The sequence below is a fragment of the Struthio camelus genome, chromosome 1 (genome assembly GCF_040807025.1).
Source record: "Struthio camelus isolate bStrCam1 chromosome 1, bStrCam1.hap1, whole genome shotgun sequence".
Lineage (NCBI taxonomy): Eukaryota > Metazoa > Chordata > Aves > Struthioniformes > Struthionidae > Struthio > Struthio camelus.
This window is the reverse complement of record NC_090942.1, coordinates 67751656-67777841: the sequence shown is the minus strand read 5'-3', so window position 1 is coordinate 67777841 and position 26186 is coordinate 67751656. Positions and strand designations below refer to the sequence as shown.

General features: G+C 43.1%; 1 protein-coding gene across 5 annotated transcripts in view; it reads left to right on the top strand.

Moving 5' to 3' along the window:
- The first annotated feature begins 20570 nt into the window (after window positions 1-20570).
- BICD1 (BICD cargo adaptor 1) overlaps window positions 20571-26186 on the top strand; it is a 193338-nt gene continuing 187722 nt past the window's right edge. For all 5 annotated transcript variants that reach the window (XM_068946341.1, XM_068946333.1, XM_068946325.1 and 2 more), the window contains exon 1: window positions 20571-20824. In XM_068946341.1, coding sequence (XP_068802442.1) covers window positions 20612-20824 — 213 coding nt within the window. In that variant the 5' untranslated portion in view covers window positions 20571-20611. The remainder of the gene's footprint in view (window positions 20825-26186) is intronic.

Sequence of the window (26186 nt, the reverse complement as noted above, 5' to 3'; positions counted from 1 at the left end):
TTTTATCCTTCCTGGGTTTAGTTCATTATCCATTTAAACAGTGCTAGACCACGGTTACACAACAGAACAGAGGGCCTCAGCCGATAACATTATGATCAACAGTATGGTCAACAGTATGTCAGCAGATAACAATAGATAACAGTATGCATACTTAACAGCTGGCCCAGTGCAAAGTTCCCCAGTACCTAGATGATTATAGTGTCACTTCCCCTTTGCTGGCTAGGTTTGCTCAGCACTCATGGGGTCATTGGACGGCTACAGGAACCCCACAGTGTGGTGACTCTGGCCATGGTGTGCCTGGGGTTCTTTAACTCTTGGGGAGCATGCCAGAGCAAACCCCTCCTCTACGGGCTGCGCCGTGCTGAGTCCCACACTTGCCTGTGCGGCACCTATCGCTTACGGAGTTGCAAATACTTCTTGACTGCACAGTACTACCAAGAGAATTTTTAACTGGTCAGCAGAACAAAGAGTTAAGTAAGAATCCAGAAGATCTTGGTTCTTGAAGAAACATCTCATTTCACTTACTCAGAAGAAAAATTATTCATATTAAATATGCATCAGATCTTTATACAATTTTTAGTCATTTTTATTGATTTTTCATTCTTTCTAAAATATATTGAGTTTTTTTTAATAAAGCTGTATATACTTCTGTCTCTTGGTACTGAAGTGAGATCCACTGGATTGCTATTTATGAAAATTACTTTATTTGTAAGCTGTAGTAGAAAGAGTAATGACATAAACTGCAGTAAGAGAAACAGCATTATAACACAAAAGAGGGGTACCATAAAAAGCATGCTCTAGTGAAGGGGAGACCAAAAGCCAGCTATAATTTCAGGAGAAGCTGACTGTATTTTTCACGTTAGTGGTGGCTCTAAAGCAAATGTGCAGGCAGGAATGTTGGTACTTGCCTAGTACAACTCACATGGCAGGTTTCAAGACCATAAGAGGTAATTTTTAGAGCTGAGTGAAAAATAGATTAAGAAAGCCTGATAATGCATTATTTGCTTTGACCTAAATTGGAATGCGAATATGAAGCATTTTCCCCCAAGATTTTAGTCTAGAAATGCTGACAAATTGCATCAAAAGGAAGCAGTCTGACATTCCTGAAATTGGAATACATGTTACTGTAGTACTAGGTACTAAGAGGTTTTGGTAACACAGACCAAATTATGCTGTTTGATATATAAACTTGTGCAACCCCACTTAAAATCAATTTGTTGTGACTGATGACAGAACTCGACTGTTTAACAAATAATGAGAATTGTTGCACTTCTTAATAACCGGGTGAATAACTTCAGGACCAAGGCATATTATTTGAAAAATACTTCATGATTGTACAAATATTTTGTTTAGAGTAATTCATCATTATATAGCTTTTCCATTATTGTGCGTTGTATCTTGGATGTTGTTTTTAAGACACCTGATGCTTGCTATAGGCAGAATTTTCTCATCAGATAAATTCCCCATAGTGTACTGAGTGTCCTGTGGCTCCCACAAAACACTATATACTTTGCTTAAATAAAGAAAGCACTGATTTATGCAGCTACACAGCAGTGAATTTCCCCTTGAGCTGGGACGCCTCTCAAGGTTACTCCTTGAGGTCGAGAGATTCCTTACCTGCGACAGGTCCTCGGTTTAAGTGACTAATAGCATGCTGAAACTTTGCAAACTTTGCTAAGGTGCATCTCAGATTCACGGTGCACATAATCCTTAGACATAACCTTTGACCAAGTCTGGGACTAAGATTGGATCCAGCCGCACCCAGACCCCTCTGAGAAGGAGTTTGGAAAGCAAGGGGGTCCACTCTGAACCTCATGACTCAACGGGAGGCTCTCCTTGAGGATTTTGTCTGACCCTGCCCTCCATGTAGTAAACAACCAAGTGAACCTTGCCATTGACCCATGCTAAATCACTGTCTTATTTTATGATTGAACTTTGTTAAATCACTGTCTTATCTCAACAAAACATATTGCTGCTTCTCTCTTACAAGTGAAGTGCGTCACTCATCCGCGACAATGACCAAGACTACTCTAAACTGCAATCAAACTCTATTCTCTAATTGATCCAGTTGTCCAAAAGTACTTCTCTGTATGAACTGAAAAAATCAGAGTCAGGCTGGTGTGACAAAAGTCATGCAGGTAAGTTCAGAAACTAGCATATAGTAACTCTGCTATTCTAATGGACTAAAAAAAATCAGAAGTATATTATCTGCAAATTGATCTGCTTGATGAAAAATGTATACTAGTAAAAATAGACGGAGACATAATATGAATTACTTTTAACTATAACCATAGATCTTTAGGTGTTATTTTGGGACTTTCTGATAAGGAAATAAGCAACAGCTACTTCAAGTAGTCAAAATAATTTTGGCTCCTATGTGAGGAACCTATTCAACTATCTGAGCTCGTAAAAAGCATTGAGTCGTCTGGCAAGGGGTGGGAGTCCACGAGGAAAGTCATCTGCTGTGAGCAGATAGGAAATTTTTAAAAGGTAATTCTTTGCTGATCCATTCCTAGAGTGAGTAAGAAGGCAGGAGATCTGGCCTACAATCAGTGAACGCTAAGGAGAAAAAGACTATTTGGAAAGGCAAAGACTGGATGGGTGGGATGTTGAGTACAGCTGAGGAAAGTAATTGCATGCAGGTTTTGCTGTTTTTCCTTAGTTTTGTATAATCTCTTGGTCTATCTTTAGAGTAAAGCTTGTGTGTAGGTATTCCTTTGCAGAATCCATGAGTTCTTGCTCTATCACATTGTCCGCCTGTCCATTGACCAGACGGGTCACAGCCTGGGGCACGCTCCGACTGGGCAGAAGCTGCAGGCACAGTATAGGTGAGACAATACTTGTTTGCTAGGTGGGGCAATTGAGCTACATTAAATTGTGGATAGGGGTGTCAGGTACAGAATATTTTGGGGGAATGGGAACTAAGAGTCCTGGATGTGAAGCATACCATGCTGAGGAAGAACCAGCCTCAGTTGCACTAGGTACACAAAAAACAAAATCTGGGGTCAGCATTGCAGTTTCTGCAGATGAAACTTATCCAAGCCTTTGATGACTGGATTAAAGTTTATTCATTCTAGTAGGAATTTGTGGGAGTAGATGACATATGGAAGAGGAGATAGGAGATGGCAAACTATGAAAGCTGCAAATCATGCCATGTGTGCCTGTTCTGGGTTCAAATAAGTTAATATAAATTGATTATGATCTTGCTATCAAAATGAAAAGATGGCGTATTTAGGGAGGGGATACAACGTGGCATAACGTTAAGCAACTTGGCAGAATTCTAAAAATAAAGCGGTTGGGGCTGAATAAGAGGAAAAACGGGGACAAAAAATGCAGTATTCTATATCTAGCTTCCATGTTTTGAAGAGAACTTGACTGAGTTTGTTCTGCAGTGCTGCAAAATATTATGGAATCAAAAGGTTGACCCATATGGAAATTTCTGTCAAAAAATCAAATTTGATCATGCTATTTTTCTGACAGCAGTGAGGTTTGATAACAATACAAATCACAGAAGCATAGAAAAATACAGCTGAAAAGAAACTCTCTGAGGTGGTGTTCTTCCTTTCTCACCTATCTTCTGAATATATCTACTCTGCCTCTGTGCAGGCACTGACACTAGGGCTACAGGTCTATGAAGGCGGGAGAATCCCGTGAAAAGATGCTAATGCCATCCATTAGGATTTTCTCTAAAGAAACTTATCAATAGTCCCACTCCCAAGAAAATATACTGAAACATTTCTGTCTTGCTTATAAGCCCAAATAAAATGCCTATCGCTTCATCCTAAGTTTTAAACTCTGAAAGAACCTAAGGAAATACAGAAACTAAATGAAAGCAAACTTTCCTCTGTATCTAGACTAATTAAGCCAACATTACATTGTATCAAGATACTACTTAGATCTTTATACATAGTAATTTGGTTTAAGCTTCAATAATAAGAAAAAAAAAGATAAACAGTCACTCTCTCTAAATTATGGATTAAAATGCAAGGCCCAGTGGGGGTATAAAGAATCACTAAATTATGTATCTGAATAATTAAAAATAATTTTTAGATTGAAATAATTACTCCTAGGTGTCCTGTGAAGGGATATGAATATTAACATATTTCCTGGGCATTTATTATTTGAAGAACATTTTCTCTAAATCTGCTAGGAAGTCAATGATGTAGAACAGTTTACTATTTTAGCTTAGGAAATGAATTTCTTTTCTGGTAATACTAATTTCTTAGAGTACCTATCTGTCAAGGTGGTCCTGGTAATTATCATTCCTTATCAGAATAGAATTTCTGATCTGAAAGATGGATTTCCTAATACATCTTTGGGGCTGGCTGGGATATGAGCTAGAAAGTAAGTTAAGTAATGATGCGTAGAGCTGTACTGCGGTTTAGGTATCTCAAATCCCTTGGCATCACATTCACAAATGATGAGAGAAAAAAACTGGGTTTGATATGGGAGCTCCAGTTTTTAACTGACTTTATCATTTCTACTCCTTTCCACAGAGAATATCTACTTCCTTATGTTCTCATTTTCTTGTTGGTACAGGTTTCTATTGCTCTCTTGTCTCCAACCCTCCAACTTTGGGATTTTAATTTTTTTTATTATTTGAGAGATGTAGATTTTTCTCTAGGGGAAATATAATTTGCTTCTGCATGTTTGATGGACTATTTGAAACAATCGACATAATTTCTTTTAATATGATTTCTCATTTCTAACTGTGCAGCTCTCGAAAAGAGTCATTCTGACCAAAGCAGAGGAACGGCTGTCCAGAATGTCCATCAGAACAAAGGTCCATATATCGTATCTGATATATTATATCTCTACTGCATCCAGTAGCAGATAGTAAAGAAAAAGGGATAAAAACAGGGAAGTCTTGAACTCTCATTTTTTCCAAGATACTCTCCCAGTTTCCACCAATTTCTGATTTAGTGACCTTCTGATCTACAGATTGCATCTTCATCATTTTCTCTAGTTGCCCTTGACAGTGCTTTCTTCTGTGAACTTGTCTAACTGCTTTTGGAATTTATTTATACTTAGGGCATCCAGACAAAACAGGATGATATGCCCTGCAATGTAATTAATTAGATGCTGTGTGTAGAAATGCTTTCTTTTATTTGTCTTTGACCCACTTCCTGATGATTTCATTTAGTGCTCCCTAGTTCTTGTCTCATGAAAAATAATGGCTAATTATTCCCTCGTCGCCTGCTCCATGTGATTTATGATTTTCTAGACCTGTTATGCCTTCAGTCATCTCTTTTCCAAACCAGGGAACCCAGATCTCTTTACTGGCTCCTCCAGTGGAAATTTTTTCATACTTCTGACCTTTCTGATCCTCCTTTCCCTCTATATTTTCTGGTTATTAAATAGCCTTTCTGAAGTGAGGTAACCACAACTTCACATAAGATTGGGTACACCATAGAGTACCAAGCGATAGGTTCTATTCCTTTCCTGGCCTTTTTGATGGTCAGGGAGCTGGAAGCTTCAGCTTTCAAAGAACTACTTACAGTGACATACAAAAACTCCTTTCTTGGTGATTAAAGCCTCTTACATAAGAGCCTCTTACTGTGACCATATAGTTAGGGTCCCTCTTGCCCACATGCACGGCTTCAGTGCTGAATTTCTTCTACCAGTTTGTTATCTATCTGCTCAGTACTGGGAGATCCTTCTGTAACTCCTGGCTGGCAATTGCAGTTCTGTTCCTCCAAAGCACTGTCCCTTCTGAGAAAAACTGAACAAAAACTATAGAGAGTTTTATGTCAAACTGAATAAAGAGATCACTTCTTGTGCTTGTTTCTGGTTGTTAAACAGCCAGGAGTAAAAGAAACAAACAAAATATAATTTTTTTTTCGACTTGTTTTTCCTCCCAAATTATCAGGCAAGCCATTTCCTTCAGTTACAAGCTGAAGGCAGAGACTACAAGCAATTTTCCTCATTGTGGAGTCTCTATCAGTAAAATATTCAAGAACAGGCCAGACAAAAAGCTGTAAGGAGTGGCAAAACAACTCCTGTCCTAGGCAGATGAACTTGATGTCTGCATGAGATCTCCTCTAACATGACAATTGTAGAATAGCCTTAGACTTGGGATCGATACGCTCATAGTGAGACCTTGCTGGATTTGGCACATTTCATTATACCGAGAGTAAAATAATTGGTCTCATTGGCTTATAGTTCTTTTATACATGTTTTTAAGGATGGGGCATACATCATGTATGCGTGATGTATGTATCAGTGTTACACCAGTATATAATAGCTGAACACAACAGTGATGACAGTATTATTTAGATTACTTATATAGAGAAATGCTTTGAAATTTCACTTTATTAACAGCCCAAATAAATAAATAACCTTGATGAAGCAGATGCTCTCACACTGCACATACCCTTACAGGCTGAGGAAAGCTGAGAGCGTAAAGGGAGCAGAGAGAGGACAAAAAGAAGAGGAAGGAATGTACAGAGGAGTGCTACATAGAGTCAAAGGGGGATTTAAGAAAAATAAAACTGCTCAAAGACCAAATAAGCAGATGTTTTGTCTCCCAAGGAACAGACTGAAGTTGTTTGGAAACTGTTGACACGTATAAACCCACAAGGAAGAATAAAGAGCAGAAATGTAAAGAACTGATGCCTACGGCAAATAATTCTGCTAATGGGCGTGAGGTGTCCCTGCCTGTTTCTCACTGTTGTTAAGAAAAGCCTGCAAAAATGAGGCAGTGGGAAGGGCAGAAACACATCTGGAATTTCCCGTCATAAGCTCATCAGAATCCTACCTTCTTCATTTGAAGGAATGAACACTGACAGTAGATGTTTTACAATTCTACTGTCTCTCTGCATTGGCATGGAGCTGCTTTAATGGTTTTAAATGGTGAGATGTCACATAGGCTTGTGTAACAGGTAAATGTGACTCTCATGTATATAAGCAGGTCTACAAAATTCAACGTTAAGTGTTATTTAGAGAAGTACTGTTTTACTTCTGCTATAATTCTTAACTCAAGGACTATAGGCCATTAATATGAAGTCACTCAATGAAATCATCAGACCTGTGTGGTGAGGAGATAATGAAACAGAAGACCAAAGAGACCTTTAGAGGCTTTCTCTAAACTCATATTGCCAGTCAGTACTTCACATTCCTAAGATTTAAGTATTTAGTTGTGTAGAGATTAACTCTAGTCAGAGAAAGTACTTTTGTCATGCTAAAGTAATCTTGAATTGCAATAGTCTGTCAGATTTCAGTGGGTAGGTGCTTGGTGCACAGGGTTTCAGGGGCAGTGCCAGCTTGCAGGGATCCAGCCGGCTGCTCCTCCTTCCCTGACCCTGCTTTCCTGCGCCGGCTGGATGGGTAGTGATGCTCTGTGCCACATGGGATCAGGGAAGTGATCCACCAGGGAATTTGGGCCACCTGCAATATTTTTGGCTTTTCTTTTTAAGCAGATTGCTAGTTAAAAAGGAAATCAAGACTCTCAGAGCAGCTACTGTGATCTCTGCCTACATTTATTACATACAATCAGTACAACTACAGCTGATTAATAGCAACAATTTAAGAGCAACTTTGCTGCTTAATAGCAGGAATTCTTTCCCCTTAGGGTGCAAGTAGCTTTGCTGTATATAATGTCATTTTTCAAAATCAAGTTTCATCTACTAGGCTGGCTATAATATGTCTCTCTCTCCAAATTTTTTAATGTTTAGACACCTAAGTAAGTTTTCTCTTGAAATTTTTATTCAATCCTCTCTATCAAGATAGTAGAATCTGGAGTGCATGAAGCCCCAGACTGAGCTGAAAGCAGTGTACTGGAGAAGGCTGCTGGATGGTAGCTGTCAAACAGTTTGTCTCCTGGGAGAGTGGCAGCAGCAATGTACTTTTGGCCACATTTCCTGAAAAGTCATTTCATGCTTTGGTCATATCCCAAGATATTGGTGACAAGGATCAGAGTGGCAGGTTGCCGTCTCCGAAGATTATACCAGGCAGGTTAATCCTTTCTATCCTCAGTTCTGTCTCTGCTCCCCTGATACCTGTAGTTTGCTCCCTTCTCAGTCAGTGAAGTCTCACTTTTTTCCCAAACAGTTCTTTATTTTCCTTTTTTCTTATTGCCATCTTGCCAAAGTCATCCTTCCATCACTCTGTTTCTCCCTTTTTTCCTGGTTAGGCTGTATCAGGATAGGCTGTATCAGGAAAGGCTGCAAGTACACAAACACACACACATGCACCCACACACACATGCATATATACAGTTCCCTGAGGCCTTTGCTGTGCACCGTGAGTCGGCCCAGTCGAGCCAAGGTCAGATGCTCGCGCCGTCTGACCTATCTCAGCATCAGGCTCATGCAGACTTGACACCAATGCCAGTGCTTCTACCTTGAGCAATCTGCTTCTACATGGTGCTGGACATCTCCATAACAATGTATGCCCCCCGTCCCCCTCCCAGTCTCTATTACTCTATAACACTGGGGGTTTAGAGCCAAAGGATGACACAGGCCACCAAACTAGTCCAAAATGATACTACCTTCCCAGCTGTTTCAGGTATTGTTCTCCTGCTATTTGACAGTGCATGGCCTGTCCCACAGCTCTCCATATTTAATTACTCAGTCCTTGATCAAGGTAAGATGATGGTGTTCCTATGACATCATTATAAAAATACACAGATCTGTGTTTAAATCATGTTTTGTATTTGCTTATCAACAAACCTCAACAGCTTGGTGTATGAAAGATACTGTAAAAGAGCACGGCCAAAAAAAATTCTGCCCACCCTCTTCTCTGGATAACCCTGCAGCATGTGTGTGAGCGCCTGTCTGTTCCAGCTTTCCATGGACTGGAGTCAAAGGACGCCAGCTAACCGTCACGCCAGGTCAGCCAAGTGATATGTCTCTTATGACCATTCCTACTAGGAAACCCTTTTTCAAAACAAGTCCCTCATCCTGATAATTCATTTTCAAAACATGTTTCTGCTCTGACAGATCCTTTGCAGAGAGAATCTGTGACAAGTTTGCAAATCAACCTTCTCTTCTGCATCTAATGTCAGTGACTTACCAAATCTCTTAAAATGTAGCAGCTGTCATTTTCTCACTGTATTAAGGAGAGGTAATTCCCTTAAAGAAAACTAGAGAGGAGAGGGGCTTAATATCTGGGTTTCTCCTGTTACCTGGGTTGTACTGTTTGTATTGTGCTTGTATTGTTTTCTCCATTGTAGCCAGTTTCTTCCTTGAAAGATGTTTCCTTCTTATTCAGTTGCTTGTGAACAAAGTCTTTGAATGATTGGCAGCAGGCAGCAGAGCAGCTGGAAGCCAGGCAGAAGGAAGAGAATGATCAGGTGCCCACATTTATTTTTCCGTGGTTATATTTTATGCTCTAAAATACCATCTTTCTTTGCCGGAAGGTTGTGTCTCTAGCTTTATGTTTGCAGAGATTGTTCCATTCATATCAAGCAGATATATGAGAAGATGATAGCTGCCTGAGTTTTCAGACAGCCTGAAAAACAGATTCATGAACTATGCTTATTCATCATAAAAATGAAGATAAAACTGTAATAATTAAGCATCAAAGTTAAATAACATCAAGATCTATTATCTCTTTGTCCATCAAAGCAGGCAGAAAAGAGAGCTGTGATCAGATACAATGTTGATGGAATTTGGATGTTCTGCAGAACTGCACAGTCTGCTATCACAAATATAGTATGATATCTGTGTGGACTTTTGGTTGTGACTGGGCTTTTGGAAGATATTTTCATTCATCGTTATACAATGTCGGACATAGCAAAATAGTTATTTCGTATGCTGTCCTATATAGCTGAGTTATTTCTGATCTGGCATGCCTATTTGGGGACTTAGAAAGAACTGAGCTAGGTATTACTCTAGTTATAGCTACCCTTCTCGCCAGGTCCCTTCTGTGAGCAGAATTGCACTCTCGCTGCCATTTTCTCCTATACACCCCACATTTACATTTGCCATTCACAAGATGTCTCTGAAGCCTTTCCACATAGCAGCTCCAGGAGCTCATGGGAGAAGTGGTAGCAGACAGATGGGTAACTTGCATCAAAGGAATTACCATCTGTTATTTCGGTTCCCAATTTTGTGCAAGGTTGGCATGGATTTGATTGTTTCCCCTAGTCTCCATCAAGGGAGAAACTGTTTGCCCAGTTTGGGCAAACAAAGGTAGGCAAATAGCAGCATCTCCTGCCTTTTTCCCTATTTATAACAGGAACTCCCATAAGCAACGGTAACATTTGGCACCCAGAGGTGATTATACCCACACTTCACAAACTCCACACCCCAAGCTCCATCTGCTGCACTGTCAGAAACCCCTAATTACCCAACAAAGAATGTAGAAAACTCAGGAGACAACCTCACAGAAACTGCCAGTTCACTTTATCTCCCTCTGAAGAGGTATTACATATCAGGAGGGGCTCTGGCGCTGTGGTATTGTTTTACTCTACTGTTGCACCATATTGCTGTTTCCCAGCTAAATACATTTAAATAGCTATTGTTAAACTATAACACAGTACCCATCTACATTTGATTCTTGCTCAGACTTGCTCTAGAAATAAAAATGCTCCACTCAAATCCTTACTTTGTCTCCTACCAGGACAGTGCTAAGAATTCAAGCATGTTTTCTGGTCTGTAAAGTCAGGACTGGTAACTGCTTCATTCTTTATTATGTCTTGATAATTTGCAAGTTTTGTTACAGTCCATCTCTTTTGAGCCTAAAAAGTTTATTCAAGAATGTCAGGATCTGTTCAAAAAAAAAAGAAAAAAGCTCTTAGTTGTAAGGAAAAGCTGGAACCAGATACCAGTTAGTTTTGACCTGGCTCAGAAAGCAGAGAGTAAATGAAAACAGCCTAAAATATTGCATCCCCTCCCCCAACAAATCAAAACTAGAAAGAAAAATCCTTAGTATTTTTAATGAGTTTCATCATTTTTAATGGTTAGTTTTTATAGTATAGTTGCAGATATTGTGGGGAGAAAAAAAGTCCTAGAGAGTTTTTAAGTAGTTATGCCTATGATACCCTGCTATAGGACAGCAACAATAGCAACATACAACCTGATGTATGACAGATCATGGAATCACAGAATGGCCAAGGTTGGAAGGGATCTCGGGAGATCATCTAATCCAACCCCCCTGCTCAAGCAAGGTCATCTAGGGCACATTGCCCAGGATCGTGTCCAGGTGGGTTTTGAATATCTCCAGGGAAGGAGACGCCACTACCTCTCTGGGCAACCTGTTCCTGTGCTCAGTCACCCTCACAGGAAAGAAGTTTTTCCTCAGGTTCAGATAGAGCTTCCTGTGTTTCAGTTTGTGCCCGTTGCCTCTCGTCCTGTTGCTGGGCACCACGGAGAAGAGTCTGGTCCCATCCTCTTGATACCCTCCCTTTAGATACTTATACACCCTGATAAAATCCCCCCTCAGTCTTCTCTTCTCCAGGTTAAACAGCCCCAACTCTCTCAGCCTTTCTCCATAGGAGAGATGCTCCAGTCCCCTCATCATCTTAGTAGCCCTTTGCTGGACACTTTCCAGTAGTGCCTTGTCTCTCTTGTACTGGGGAGCCTGGAACTGGACACAGTACTCCAGGGGAGGCCTCATCTGAGGCTGAGGAGAGGGGCAGGATCCCCTCGCTCCACCTGCTGGCAACACTCTGCCTAATGCACCCTAGGATGCCATTGGCCTTCCTGCCACAAGGGCGCATTGCTGGCTCATGGTCAACTTGTTGTCCACCAGGACTCCCAGGTCCTTCTCCGTGGAGTTGCTTTCCAGCAGGTCAGCCCCCAGCCTGTCCTGGTGCATGGGGTTATTCCTCCCCAGGTGCAGGACCCTGCCCTTGCCTTTGTTGAACTTCAGGAGGTTCCTCTCCGCCCAGCTCTCCAGCCTGTCCAGGTCCCTCTGAAGGGCAGCACAGCCTTCTGGTGTGTCAGCCTCTCCCCCCCAGTTTAGTATCATCAGCAGAGTTGCCGAGAGTGCACTCTGTCCCTTCCTCCAGGTCACTGATGAAAAACTTGAACAAGACTGGACCCAGGACTGACCCCTGGGGGACACTACTAGCTACAGGCCTCCAACTTGACTCTGCACCATTCACCACAACCCTCTGAGCTCGGCCATCCAGCCAGTTCTCAAGCCACCTCACTGTCCACTCATCAGCACTTCCTGAGCTTACCTAGGAGGATGTGATGGGAGACAGTGTCAAGAGCCTTGCTGAAGTCCAGGGAGACAACATCCACTGCTCTCCCCTCATCTATCCAGCCAGTCATTCCGTCATAGAAGGCTATCAGATTGGTCAAGCATGATTTCCCTTTGGTGAATCCATGCTGACTACTCCTGATCACCTTCTTGTCCTCCAGATGCTTAGTGAGGACTTCCAAGATAAGCTGTTCCATCAGCTTTCCAGGAGATGCGGGTGAGGCTGACAGGCCTGTAGTTCCCTGGCTCCTCCTTCTTGCCCTTTTGGAAGCCTGGGGTGACGTTGGCTTTCTTCCAGTCCTCAGGCACCTCTCCTGATCTCCATGACCCTTCAAAGATGATGGAGAGTGGCCTAGCGATAACATCCACCAGCTCCCTCAGCACTCGTGGGTGCATCCCATCAGGGCCCATGGATTCGTGGATGTGAGGTTTGCCCAAATGATCTCTAACCTGATCCTCCTTGACCAAGGGAAAGTCTTCCTTCGGATCAATCATTTGGTCCAAGACCTGCATAGCATGAGTGAGAATATTCACACTGAAGTCATCTCCGGTTCATACCTAGGTCTTAATCTTCTAATTGTGCTTGAGTTCTCTGTTACTCGAGGAAAATAAATGTAGCTTTAATTAAGATGCTGTCTTTGTAAGCTTTCATTTTAGTGTTTTAAATATATGCCACATGTTCTGCATTAGATGTTTTGACAAGTGGCTAATAAAACCCAAGTTTACAGGATGGTGTCATAAATCTGGCCCCTTTCACAAATGCTACACTCACTTAATGTAAATATAATATAATTTTCTTTGTGCTGTGCATTCTGCATCTGTTGTAATGTGTGTTTAGCAGCTGCACTTGAGGGAAGGCCACCGTCAACCCATTCCTCAGCTCTACAAAGTAAATTAAAATGTGTGCCTGATTTAATATCTAAATCATTTTTTCCTAATATTATCAGCACAGCATTCTTATTAAGTTCCCCATAAAAATTTCAGTTTCTCTCTCAGGCATCATTATCTGTGAATGTTTTAGACACTTCTGTGTGATAAGGATTGTAAAGCAAATGTTAACTTCAGTAGAAATCAGTGCTTTTCTGAGCTGTACCGTATAGGTGCACTTCAGCTTTTGGTTTCAAGACAAGGCACAGTGTTACATACGAGTCTGTTCCCCTTCCCATACTCATCACTCATGAGGATAAAAATCATTTAAAATGGGATCACAAGCTGTAGTTTGCTGCTTCTTTTCAGAGTCAGCTTCCATTTGAAACGCAGGATCTACGTAATCACCTAATTTCGCCAGCTGCTTTTGCAGTGGTAGGAACAAGACCGGGAGGCGAGCGACTCAGCCCGACACTAGAGCTCCAAAGGCTCTAGTGAGACTTAACGTCATAAAAGGAAATAAGGAGGTGCGAGGAATTACATATGGCTTCATTTCCCTTCCCAGAAAGACGCTAAAGCGGTTTAACAAAACAGCGTGCAAGTTTCTGGAAAACAAGAAATCGGGTTTAGGAAGCGCCAGCGCAGAGCTGCCAAGAAGAGGTGGCCCAGACCAGCCCCTTCTCCTTGAGGGAGAGCAGCCGGCTCGGCAGCTGCCACTGCCAGCGCTGCCGCCTCCGGCGGCTGCAGCCTTGCAGACGGGGCTGCGGCAGCAGCGGCGGCCGCCGCGGGCACGGCCCCAGCCATGCCGGGGAGGAGGCCGGGCGCCAGCACGATGGCCGCCTGGCTGCCCTGGCACGGAGGGCGGTGGTGGCCGCCCAGGGATGGGACCTCCCTGGGGGCAGGGCCGGGGGGGGCCGGGGCACAGCCCCCTTCGGGAGTTTCTGTTCTGACTTTCAGGAGGCCATTGCAGTGGAATAACGTGGGTGTCCTGGGGTTGAGGGAGGGGAGCGGCCTCTGCCCCGCACAGAGGCCTGGGGGAGGGCAGCGGCCATGACAGAGCAGGGAGAGCGGGTGGCTGTGGGCTGGTGGCGTCTGGACCGTGTGCGCATTTCGGGGCGTTTCCGCTGAAAAAGCCCTCATCCGTGACAAGGGTGAAAAATCAAGGTGCTGTTACAGTGCCGGAGTTGCAGTAAGCGCAGCAAGCCCAAGCGCGCCCAAGGAGGAGACCGAGCGTGTGTGGTTCGCGGAGACGCGAGTCAATTTTGTTTTCCCACGTTTCTGGATGGAGGTTTGAACGAGTGTTTCCTCTCACTTCCAGAAAGCCAGCCCAGCCTGTGGGGTTGTTCACACATTTACACAGACGTTTTGGAGAAGGAGACCCGTCAGCGTGGTCTTGACCTACTGCATAAGTGGCCCAAAGTCAACAGGAGGAAATTCAGTGAAGAGTACAAAAGTACTCTTGAAAAGTACACAGCAGAGTAACTGGCTGGAAAGGCAATAGGACAAAAAAAGGGTCCTTTATTTACATACATACATAATTACATGCATATTAATAATGTGATGTCGTTTCTTAAAAAATTAGGATGGGTTACTAGGAGCGTTACACAGGCAACGTGGGAGAAAGAGTTAAAAGTCTACATTAGAAAAATTTCCATTTGTGATGGTGGTGAAATATTGGAATAGGCCTTGTAGGGATATTGCAGTAGCTCTGTCACTGAGAATTTTAAGAACATATAAGGTAAATCTCTACCACAAATGGTCTAGCCAGATTTCATCCCCACCTACACGTGGGATTGGACTAGATGCCCCTCTAAGACACCTTCTGGCCCTCCATTTCTCTGATTTTAGTGTAGAAGCAGAGCAGCTCAAGACTTCTCTGGAGTGGCGAGGGAAGATGCTGAGGGGAGAATGCCAGAGGAAGGCGCAAAGCACAAACAGAGAGTGGTGGGAAGACAGGCCAGCAGCTCTGCTGAAGCTGAGAGCGGGAAAGTGAAGGTGAAATTGTTGTTGCTGGGAGGATCCCATCTCCCAAATGCAAGTTGCCATGCCCCTCCATATGACCTGCTCTCTCAGTGCCTGGCTTACCAGGGCTCTGGCAAAAATAAGAAGGACTTTCAGGATATGGTTATTTTGCCTTTCTCTCTCATAACAATCTGCTAACAATCTGCTGCAGTTTGCCTGAGCCGTAATTGCAGCGGCTCTCTGAGCAGTGGGTGCTTCTGCCATTTACCTGCAATAGACTGCATTCTCCCTTCTCTTCCTAATTTTAAATCTGTCCAGTAAAAAACAGCACTGTGACACTAACTTATCTCGATTAAATTGCTGGAAAGCTGTTTAGACAATGTCTTTTGAATGGACAGGTCCTCCTTGAGTCACAGGAAAGTGCCTAGTAGCTTAAACATAAATAATAATCCTTTCTGTGCTTCTTTAGGGCATTTTTTTTTACTGTAAGACTCGGCGTAGAATTGAAGAGTTATGTCCTAAGTCCTGAGTCTAAGGACAATGCTGCTAATTAAGAGAATAAGCTGACATCTGTGGAGCTGAATGAAGGTGCATGCACAACGCTGGCTGAAAGCAACATCCTGTCAGGCTGAGGTGATATTGCTCAGTTCCATGGAACAATACCACATTCTTTGCTCCAGCCTATGGTTTTTCTATACTGCAAGAATCGCTGTGTTGCTTAATTCTTGTTATTTTCTGTCATTGTGCTTTTTTTTTGGTAGTTTTTTGTAAAAATTGTTTTTTTTTCTCTGACCCCTGCTCATTACATACAAAACTTCCTGACAACCCTGTTTTTGTGGTCCTTTGTTGTGATTTCCCTGCTGAAGTGTTTTGCTCTAGTCTGATCTCCTTTTTGGATACTGTATATTTTGCATAAGCAGTTTTCAACCTTTTCAGGTTTGCAGGACCCAGAATTGTTCTGGTGGAGATACAGGTTCCTGTAGAATAAGTTTTAGCCCACTGGAATATAGGCTTGTTTTTTTTATTTAGCTTTGCAGATCTTTTAGCGGTAGTTCATGGAGAACTCAGATGAGGACACCACTGTTCGAAAACCTTTCTTCTGAATAGTGACACTCATGTTAATCAGTATAATACCATTACTTTTTATTATACACAGTTTGCTTATTAACTTTTGTGTTTAGTTTCTCCTAATGTTCTCTATAAACTAATTGTCTTAAAACCTATTTCCATTTCTAGTGCACTATGATCTTTAAATTTCTTCTCAAATTTCATTTTCTTCCGAGTGCCTCCATTTTATCTCTGGGCAGGTCATTCATTACAAATGTTGCGTATATTCGGTGCTCCGGAAAGATGAAGGGTTGGCAGTATGACAGCCACTTGTTTATTTCCAAAACAGATACAGCATAGCTATTGTACTGGCTTCTATCAGTGCTTTTTTCCTCTTTTCACTTTCAGGAAATCAATCTCGTTCCTACTAACAAGGACAGCTCGGTCCTCATGCCTTTTTTTTTTTTTTTTTAAATCTTTGGACACTCTGGCGAGCCTACCAAACACTACTAATTAGCAGTTGTTAGATTTGGGCTCTAGTCCTGTGAGATGCTCCATACAAATGGATTCAAAGTGATTTCTATGTACTCTGTAGGTGCAATGATTCAGCCATCCGCAATATAGTACTGGATGGCTTTTACAAGCTGCATTTTCCACTTCAATGTAGAACCAGTAGTTCATTGCATACAGATCATTAAATACTTCTGAAATGGTTTGGAATTTTGATAATATTATCCTGAGCAAGATTTGAACTATATCATTTTGCCTGTCCTTGAATGTCTGATTGTATCAAAAAATGTACAATCAGAATAGTATTTTTTGGTACTGGAACCTAGTATCCTCAGCTTAAAGTCTACCAGTGTCACATTCCAGGAATTCAAAGGGCAATTTCTGCTCATAAAATGGATGCAATCGTAATGAGGCTAGCTTTACAAGGGTGTTTTGAATGTCACTAAGTGACTATAAACTGTTTTGAAATATTAATGTGAAAGGGGTGCAGCAGGGTAAAAAGAAGGAGGAATAACGATGCAGTGTGATATGCTAACCTTTAATAAGGTGGGTATATGGATTTTGAGCTGGGAAAGGCAGAAAACGTAAGAGCATTGTAACAAGGCTTAAACCAACGTGAGGTGACGCATATTTGTGCAGTAAAATTATTTAAAATACCCACATCATTGTTTAGGGATATACACTGATAAGTATGCTCCTAAAGGTACCGGAGCCGTGACCTGAGACCAGCACTTTGTTGGCACCACTGTGCAGTCGCTTTCATCCATATGTTATTATAGGCAGTCGAGATAGCAAGAAATCTGCATCAAAGGAGACTCTGCTGTTTCAGTTATGAGACGTTCACTAGAGAATGACCACCTTTCAGTCATGCTGCAATACTTCCTTATTTGATAATGTCCTTCCCTATGACTAACATGCTATTTGTAGGCTCATCCATCCTTTCTCGTCTGCTCAGAGCCAGGAATGAGGTGAATCAGAGCTCCCTATAGTGGAGAAAGGAGCTTGAATACTTTTTAGCTCCACCAGCGACCTTAGTAGTCCTTAAAACATAGACATGGTTTTGGGAAACTAGAGTGTGGGTTTCAGTTTCCAGCCCCAAGAAAAGGTATATAGATACAGTAGGTGGGATTCATGTGATTAAACAGAGAGGTCTGAATGTAGACATCCATGACTGAGCTGGTCACCCTAGCTCCAGGTCAATGGAGAGAAACTGCCAACTCTAGGGCGTGATTCATTTCACCCTAAAGTAGATGTCTAGAACAGTAGACTTCTAAAATGAGCTATCAAAAGGTAGTCGAGACAAATGTCACCAAAGGAGCCAGATTTGATACTGCATATATATAGAAGGCACAACGCAAAATAGAACAGTGCTAATGATAGCAAATCACAGGCACATTCTGTGTTTTCAATTTAGAGTAGCTACAGGACTTCTAGTTTAGGAAAACTTTCCCATAGCTACTGTGAACTTCTGCACAGTCCGTAATAGCTGGAGCTCATTCCTCTTTCCAATTTGAAAAAGAGAGATTCTTCTAAGCCTTTTGTGCGAGGTATTGCAGAAAAAGGATGCATTTTAATGAGCTGGATTTCCTCACTGAGGCACAGATGTTCAGACATGTGGCGAGGCTGCCCTTGGGTTCTGAGAGAGATTATCAACAAAAGGATGTAAGTGGAGTTATACCAAGGATAGATCATGTATAGCCAACCAGTTGCTTCAGCCAGTTTCCTCATCGTTCCTGAAACAACTGCTCATTTTCAGCACTGATCTTAAACTGTTTTCCAATCCTTTCTTGAATGAGTGTTCACAGTGCTTCATAGTACTTCACTAGTGCTTCACTAGTTTACAGTGCTTTCATAGTGGCCTAGATCAAAAGCTGAAGAAAAGAGCTCTTCCTAGAACTTGCAAAAACTTTCTTTGGCCCCCTTTTTTTTGTGGGGGTTTGTAAGATCTTTCATCCTCTTTCAAGAAAAGGATGTTGAGGATAGGAGTACAGTTGGGATTACAGTTGGAGTATTAATTTTTTCCCTCTGCTTTGAGATTCAGTTATTCATGAGAGCCACTTGCTTTCCTTTCCTATTATTATTCACTCTTGTTTCTACACCTGAATTTATTGAAAATGTGCATTTTTGGAAACTACTTTCAAGCTGCAAAATTGACAGAACATCTATGACTTTGTGTGCTCATCCTACTTATGATCTCTAGGCAAGCAGATGTAATGCTTATGCAGAGACAGATTACCATGTGTTAGAGTTATGCATGCATGCATGTATATTATATGTTATAAAAAATATGCATATATTGTATAATAATTAGTGTTAATGCGTTCATTTGCAGATCTCGAAAACACTTTACTAAGCAGTCTAAACCTTATTACCTCTTTCTTATAAGATGGGGAAGCTGAGGTAGAAAGATGATGTTAGTTTTTTGAAACTGCCTAACAAGTCAGCAAGAAAGGGAATTCATGTCTTTGATTTCCAATACAGTGCTCCCCTGATGCACAGTGATATTCATCCTCTATATGTAGCATCTTTTTTTAAACAATCTTCCTTTCCTGGAAAATATAACTCAATTGTTAAACAGTATAGTGTAAAGACCTAATTTGACTAGTATTTTTTTAAAAAAGATGTTTGTCAAGAGCGAAAACTTGATCCCATTAGTACTTACAGCAAAACTCAGTCAATATCAATATGACCAGGTTTCTAAGCTGTAGTTTGAAGAAACAATAAATTTGGGTTCCAGATGCCTAGTACCAAACCAAAAAGGCTGCGGCAAAGACAAATTAAGACACTGATCCAGCGTGGACTCAGTCTTCCAGTTCAAATACATAGAGCTCCCTAATTTGATGTGTTAACTTTGTACTGGCAGACTTTGTATGAGATCAGTTACTGTCTGTCTGCAGCACTCTAATTTTATGCTGGACGAGTACCATGTCTTTCTGTAGCCAGCATAAAAAAGACACAATCTATGCATCAGATTCTCTGGTTAATTTGACAGAAAAACAATTGTGACTGCATCTGATCTGGATCAGATTTGTACTCCTGTCTAATCAGTAGTACAGAGATCTTGTGTTAACAGTCATGGAAGTGTGGCCTTAGCTTAATGCCCTGCTCCCGCAGTTGTTTCACATGCGGGTTCCCTCCACGTTCCCGTGTGCATTCACTGGGGACGGGGAACAGAGCAGCCACTTATTGCTTTGCAATTTTCCGAAATGGCAGGTGAATGCTCGAGGCTGTGCTCCTGCTCCTGCAGCTTGCTGGCTGCATCTCAGATTCTATTTTTAACCCCACCACCAGTAACGTGGGCCTCGCTGCAACACGCTCGGAAAACCAAGAGGCGCTCAAATTGCATCACAGCTCCCCAGCTCTGCTCCGCTGTCAGGAGTGCAATGGACAATGTACAGGAAAGGCTTCAAAATTAGCCCGGGCAGAGACACTGCTGGACATCTTAGCCACGAACGCAAGGCGTAATCTTCCAGGAACGAAGGGCTGCAGGCGCCGAGCGCGCCTGGTGCTGGGTGCATCCATCACCCCGTGCATGTGCGTGTCTTTTAACGCTCTCCCCCTTCTCCTCCCATTCATTAGCGGAGATCTTAGGACACCGTCATCTTCCAGAGCGCAGGGGAGGGACTGCGCGGCGAGGAGGCGGAGGTGCCTGCCCCCCGCGAAGCGGAGGGAGCCGGCAGCAGCATCTCCCTCCGGAGCAGCCGCGCCGAGGCGCGCTCCCCCCCCCGCACCTTCCCCTTCCCCCTCCCCGCCCCGAGCTGCAGCCCCAGCCTCCGGCCGGGCCGCGCCGCTACCACCGCGCCGCGGGGCCGCCGCCAGCGCGGCTCGGCTCGGCTCGGCTCGGCCCGGCCCCGGCGCCGCCGCAAGGGCCGCGGCAGGCGGAGCGCAGCGCAGCGCGGCCACTGCGGCGGGCTGCCCGCCCCCGCGCAGCGCCGGCAGCCGGCCCCGGGCCGCGCTGCGCGGGGCTGCGCTGCGCGGCGCGGCGCGGCGCGGCGCCGCCCCTCCGCCGCTCCCGCCCCCTGCGCCCGCGGCTGTGCGCGGCTGTGCGCGGCGGCTCCGCACTGCCGGCAGGGCTATGGCTGCGGAGGAGGTGCTGCAGAGCGCCGACCACTACAAGAGCGAGATCGAGCGGCTGACCCGCGAGCTGTCGGAGACGACCCACGAGAAGATCCAGGCGGCGGAGTATGGGCTGGTGGTGCTGGAGGAGAAGCTCACCCTCAAGCAGCAGTACGACGAGCTGGAGGCGGAGTATGACGGCCTCAAGCAGGAGCTGGAGCAGCTCAAGGAGGTGAGCGGCGGCTTTTGTCTCTGGCCGCGGCCGGCGGGATGCGGCCGGGCGCGCAGGGTGCGGGCGGCGCGGCGCGGCGCGGGGCGGCAGCGGCCGGGGGCTGCGGAGCGGGCGGCGGTGCGGTGCGGAGCCCTGCGCCGCCGGCATCTCCTTGTGCCGGGGCACCCGTCCAGCCCGGCGAGCCACAACTTCTGGTAACAGGCGTTTGCAGCGCTGGAGGGTTCCTCCAGTCGTGCCTGCATTGTCTGCGGCTCCTTTTAGGAAGAGGAAATTAAGCAGCGCGTAAGATGAGAGCGGAGCAAACCTGGTCTATGCATGCTTGGGGTCTGTGTAAACGGTTGTCTGCGATATATGGCAAGAGAGACGATTCCTCCTGAAGTTATTTATAGACCTGTTTTATTTCCCCAGTCAGGGGGAGTCACTGCCGTTCAGAGGGATAAAGTAGCCATACAGTAGTCTTGAGGTCACCCCGATCAGTGCAAATTAAACTTCTGTGTCATGCTGAAGCATTAAAATATTTGATCTGAGAGGTGTTTTTGGATTATCTTTTAAACGAGTTTTTGTAACATCCAAAGTACTAAGTGGATGAGTGCTACACCTAACCTTTTAGCTTTGCTAAACATGACTCTTAGATATCATCCCTCTTCCTGTGTTCATCATTAAGGGAAGTAACTTGGGACTAATACAGTGCACATACACAGGACCTATGGAAGGGATGTGTGTACATGTATACGCAGTACTCATCTGATCTCTACGTTTTATAGTATTTTTACACTATATCACAGTGTGAACTGTTACATATTTGGAAAAGAGAAGGTAAAGGATAAAGTAGATATTTTCCAAAATTCAAAAGGTATCTTTTCACTTTGTCTACAAAATTATATTGCTATATATAACGTACAGAAATTCTGTTCAGTCAGAAATCATGAACACATACTGAGGGAAGTCACTTAATAATCAAACTTAGATTATATATGAATCTGTTCTTCAGAATACCAGCTTTGATGTACTTTTATAGTTTTTTTTGTAAAGATAAAGGTTTGATTTGACTTGCAGGTAAATGTGTTTTGCTACAGACTTGGTTCAGTGACCAGAAGAGGTTTAAAACTTGTTTTTTGATGAGGAAGAGAGCTAATTTTCAGAAAAACCTATTGATCTACTTATCTTGATATCTGCTTCCTCACCCCCTGCTGAGACTATGCAGTAGGCTCAGGGTTTCTGAAACCCATAATCATAGATGCAGGGATGGGGATAGATAACTTGCACTGGCATGAAGGCAGTGCCATTTGAAATGACCCAGCAGTAACAGAGGAACAGAATCAAGAGGCAATTGTGCAGTGCAATTTCTACGAAAAAGAGAGATAAACAGAGGTAGCTGTTATCATGTTATCATAACAGGCAGAAGAGGACTGATCTGTACTAGAGAGATGCATGTGCATGGCCATAGATACAGTGGATAATGCAAGGAATTGAGTTTAAATTATTAAACTAGAGGGACTGGGCAACATGATTAACTGAAATCAAAGATTGGCACAAATTCTCTTCCTGTTTATATCCCCTTGAAGTCAATGGGATTGCATGCTCTGCAGCCCAGAATTTGTCCCATGGGGCCATGCCACATGCTGTGCCAGCCATAGCCTAGACACTGAGGATATCCATGGAGAGAGGAAGAGGAAAATCCTGTGGCTTGTTTGATACCAAGCAACAGTGCAACCACTCCAGTTTCCAGTTCAGGTCCAGGGCTCTCAATTCCAGACCTCTCCATAGTTGTAGATAGGGTGTTTCCATCCCTCATGTAGGCTATGGGAATTTTTTTTTCCTCCCTTCCAATCTTTATGGAAAAAAAAAAAAAGATTTTTGTGGCACATGCAGGCCTGTGAGGAAGAATTTGCTCATATACATTCTTGTCATTGTAATCTATTTTCTGATTTTATCTGTTAACACGTCCATTAGAACCATTCCTTGAATTCAGATCGTATTGATAACCATGAAAAGTAAGCAAACGGTGCCTCTAATGACATCATCTAGGTAGGATTTAGTCTGAGGTGGTTCAGGCAAACTGCGTGATGGTGATTTAGGGGCTAAGATTTTGGGGTTTTAGGGTTCTGTCTGAAAGGTCTCAGACAAAGTGGCAGGGTAAGCCCCAAGCCAATTATTTTATTAAGGAGCCCTCCAACGTGTGTTGAGAACGGTCTTTGTGTGTCTTCTCCAGCAGACGCTGCAGAGGATGTTCTGGGCTATGCGCCTGGGGTGTGGACTGCATACCTGGATATCAAAACACCATGACTAACAACAGGAATTAGGAAAACTCCTAGTTTGTCAGTGAACATCTTTGCTTCTGCTCTCTCTATTTGTACCCATTCTGAAGTCACAGTGGGGTAACATTTAGGCCTCACGTTTGTCCTGGAAGGAGTAGTTTATCCATTCAGAAGGAGCAGTAGGCGTGAGTGTGGGGGCGGGATTATGTTTAGGATTACTACCTCTCTCTGTGTGGACCTTCTTTGCACAGATTCATTTACTGAAGTTGAATCTCACCTATATTTGTATTGAGGCAAGTCTTCATTTCTGAACTATTTAATTTAACAGAATTCTTATGTTCTGCTGTTAGGAGCTTGCTGTTTTTATTCCTCAGCAGACAGACCTTCTTATCTGTGACTGTTGTATCATGGATTAGTGATCTAGGCTCTGAAGTCTTATCCTGTGCTTTGTGGCAGTTCAAAACTCTAGTGAACTTCAAATCTAGATTGTAATGTAGAGCCTCAGCTATACAGTAGCTGACTAGGGCTGGTCAGCAAGATGGGTAGGTAAGCCCATTATGCGGAAAGAAAAGCAAGTTGCAGTAAATACATTAAATATTAATACTTGTACATAGAATATGTGCCATCTAGCATGCGATATGAATTGTTTCAGTAACTTCTGACGTGTCTTGTGCTTTATTCAGATATCTCTACTTTCAGCTAGGACTTTGATGGTTTGGGCACAACATTGATCTACATTACAAAAGCCTTGAAGTTTTAATCAGTGACCTAGTATGGGCTTCCGTCTTCCAAAATATAGCAGTTATTACATGTATCAGCTGTCCATGAAAGACTTGAGGCATCTACCAGCTATCGACCTTACATTTTCAAAAACTGGACTGAATAGTAGGAATGTGAAAAGATATATTCCGTTGTGTCAATTTTTAACAGCTTTCAGCGTTATGAGATGGGAGTAGTGATCGTCCTGATGTTAGAGAGGACTGTAGGAATAGTCACAAACAGAACGTTATTGCTTTAAAAGCTTTATTAATTTTCATCATAGTTTTTTTTTTTTTCATTCTGTAAATAATGTTTCTGTGCCTCATGCAGTTACATCTCAAACTAGAGCAATTTTTGCCCCTGCAGTGAAAACACTATACTTTTAGGACCTCTGTTCAGAAGCGTACTTTAGCAGATGTACCTTTTAACCTGCGGTGAATAGGAGTGCAGTGAATAAGACTCATTGCTATTAGTCATGCACATAAAGGTAGCCTGTTTTCACTGTCTTACTGAGGTGGGAATTTAATTACGAGCGTGTTTATAGAAACCACTTTCCAGTGGTTTTAGTATTTGTGTCTGACATTGCATTTGCTGTAGGATAACATTTGTTGTTAGTTTTCATTCTTTTAATGAAGTATAAAAATAGCTTCATGTTGATTAGTTACTGTGGAGGGGTGGCCTGTAATGTTTTTAGAGGGGAGAAATATCATTCACCTCCAGTCATGAAACTATGTGAAGAAGGCTGAGACAGCTTTGGAGACCAACTCTTACGAGACATTCTGGGCTGGAAATCCCAAGCCGATAGATTTCTTTTTGGGAATCAGATCATGAGCATAGTGGCCTTTGATGAATAGATCTCCTTGGCTTCCTCTCCAACTGACTGCTTTAAGCAATTTGTCCCTTGGTTTCTCAGCTTTTGCCTATTGCATTCTATGGGGACAAACTCTTCTCCTGAGTTGCACGCAGAGCTGATTTTCCTCCTGATACCTGATTTTCAGGTTGAAGATGCACTTTGGTGTTTCTGTTATTTTAAACCCAATTATATTTGGTAAATTGTTGGAAACCAGGCTATTGGTGAACAGCCCTATCGTTGTCAGGTGGAAAATTCATGTTTCTTTTACCTCACAGAGATGTTGCATCAATCATTATGAAGTGCTTAGTCAGTTTAGTAATGGAGCTTCACAAAAATGATTCTTGGTTTCTGACAGAAAAGGGTTTTTGAGGAATAAAGCTGAAGCTCTCTGTGGCAGCTTCTTTTCTGTTCTGCTCTTCCCTGCACTGCTTTAACCCAGCTCACTCAAGATGCGTCTCTCCACTCTTCTGACACAGTGCTGGCCCACTGCTCTCTGAAGCCCTGTATTTGCAGTTTCCTCTTCTTATGTGCCTGCTGCTGGAGTTACTTCTCTATCTCTCCCATCTTTGAAGTGTACACTTGTTGGGATCTCTCTGGGCCCAAAAAAAGGGCAGAAGGCTGGATGGAGGGAGAGACGCCCTATCCCAGATACAGCCCTGTTAATTGGGAGTTGCTCTACACAACTGTCTGCAGCACAGGATGCTTAGGAAAGCGTGAATTGGCTCATACGTCCCAATGAGACATTTTGAATACTCCCCAGAGATGAATGTGTCCCAAATACATAATTCTTGAGAACTGTGAACTGCTGCCATTTTAGTACATGTTTTCACCTCCTTTTGGTGACAGGATTCGTGGGCTGGGGCGGTATGAGGTCGACCATTTTCAGCACCTCATCCTGGCCTCAACACTTTGTTCTTGGTGTCTGTTCATTTGTGTCACTCAGAAAGGCAGCATTGCCTAAGACCCAGCTCAAAGATGAGAACAGAGAAAGGGTGACTCGGCTGTAGACCTGGAGGGGCAGTAGTCAGATGCTCTCTGCAGTGCTGTCTCCTCCAGAGTCCACCTAGTGCTGTCTTTGTCTTTAAGACATACACTGCTAATGGAAGGCATCTTACTCCATTTCCTTTCACAGGTAGCCTGGTTAGGTTAAGAGAGTAGGGCAATATGGGAAACAGTTACATGCAGAAAGAAGAGAGGCAATATTTAAGAACTTTGAGAAGTTCAGTGATAAAGCCATTATCTAGAGGTTTGTATAGAAGCTGGATCAAGAACAGCCTTAAGTGGGGAAGACTGACGGTGTCCCTCCAACTCTTCATTCATTTCTCTGTATTTTCCTTCCTAAGCAGAAGTCCGCAACAAAAAGGAATCTGAAGATGTTCTGAGCAGTTTGTTTTGGGAGCTGTGCTTATAAGGACTGCCTTAACAAAACCAAGCAGCAGCTTGCAAAACTTTCCTTTGATTATTACAGACTGGGGATCAACTCTGTGGAAAA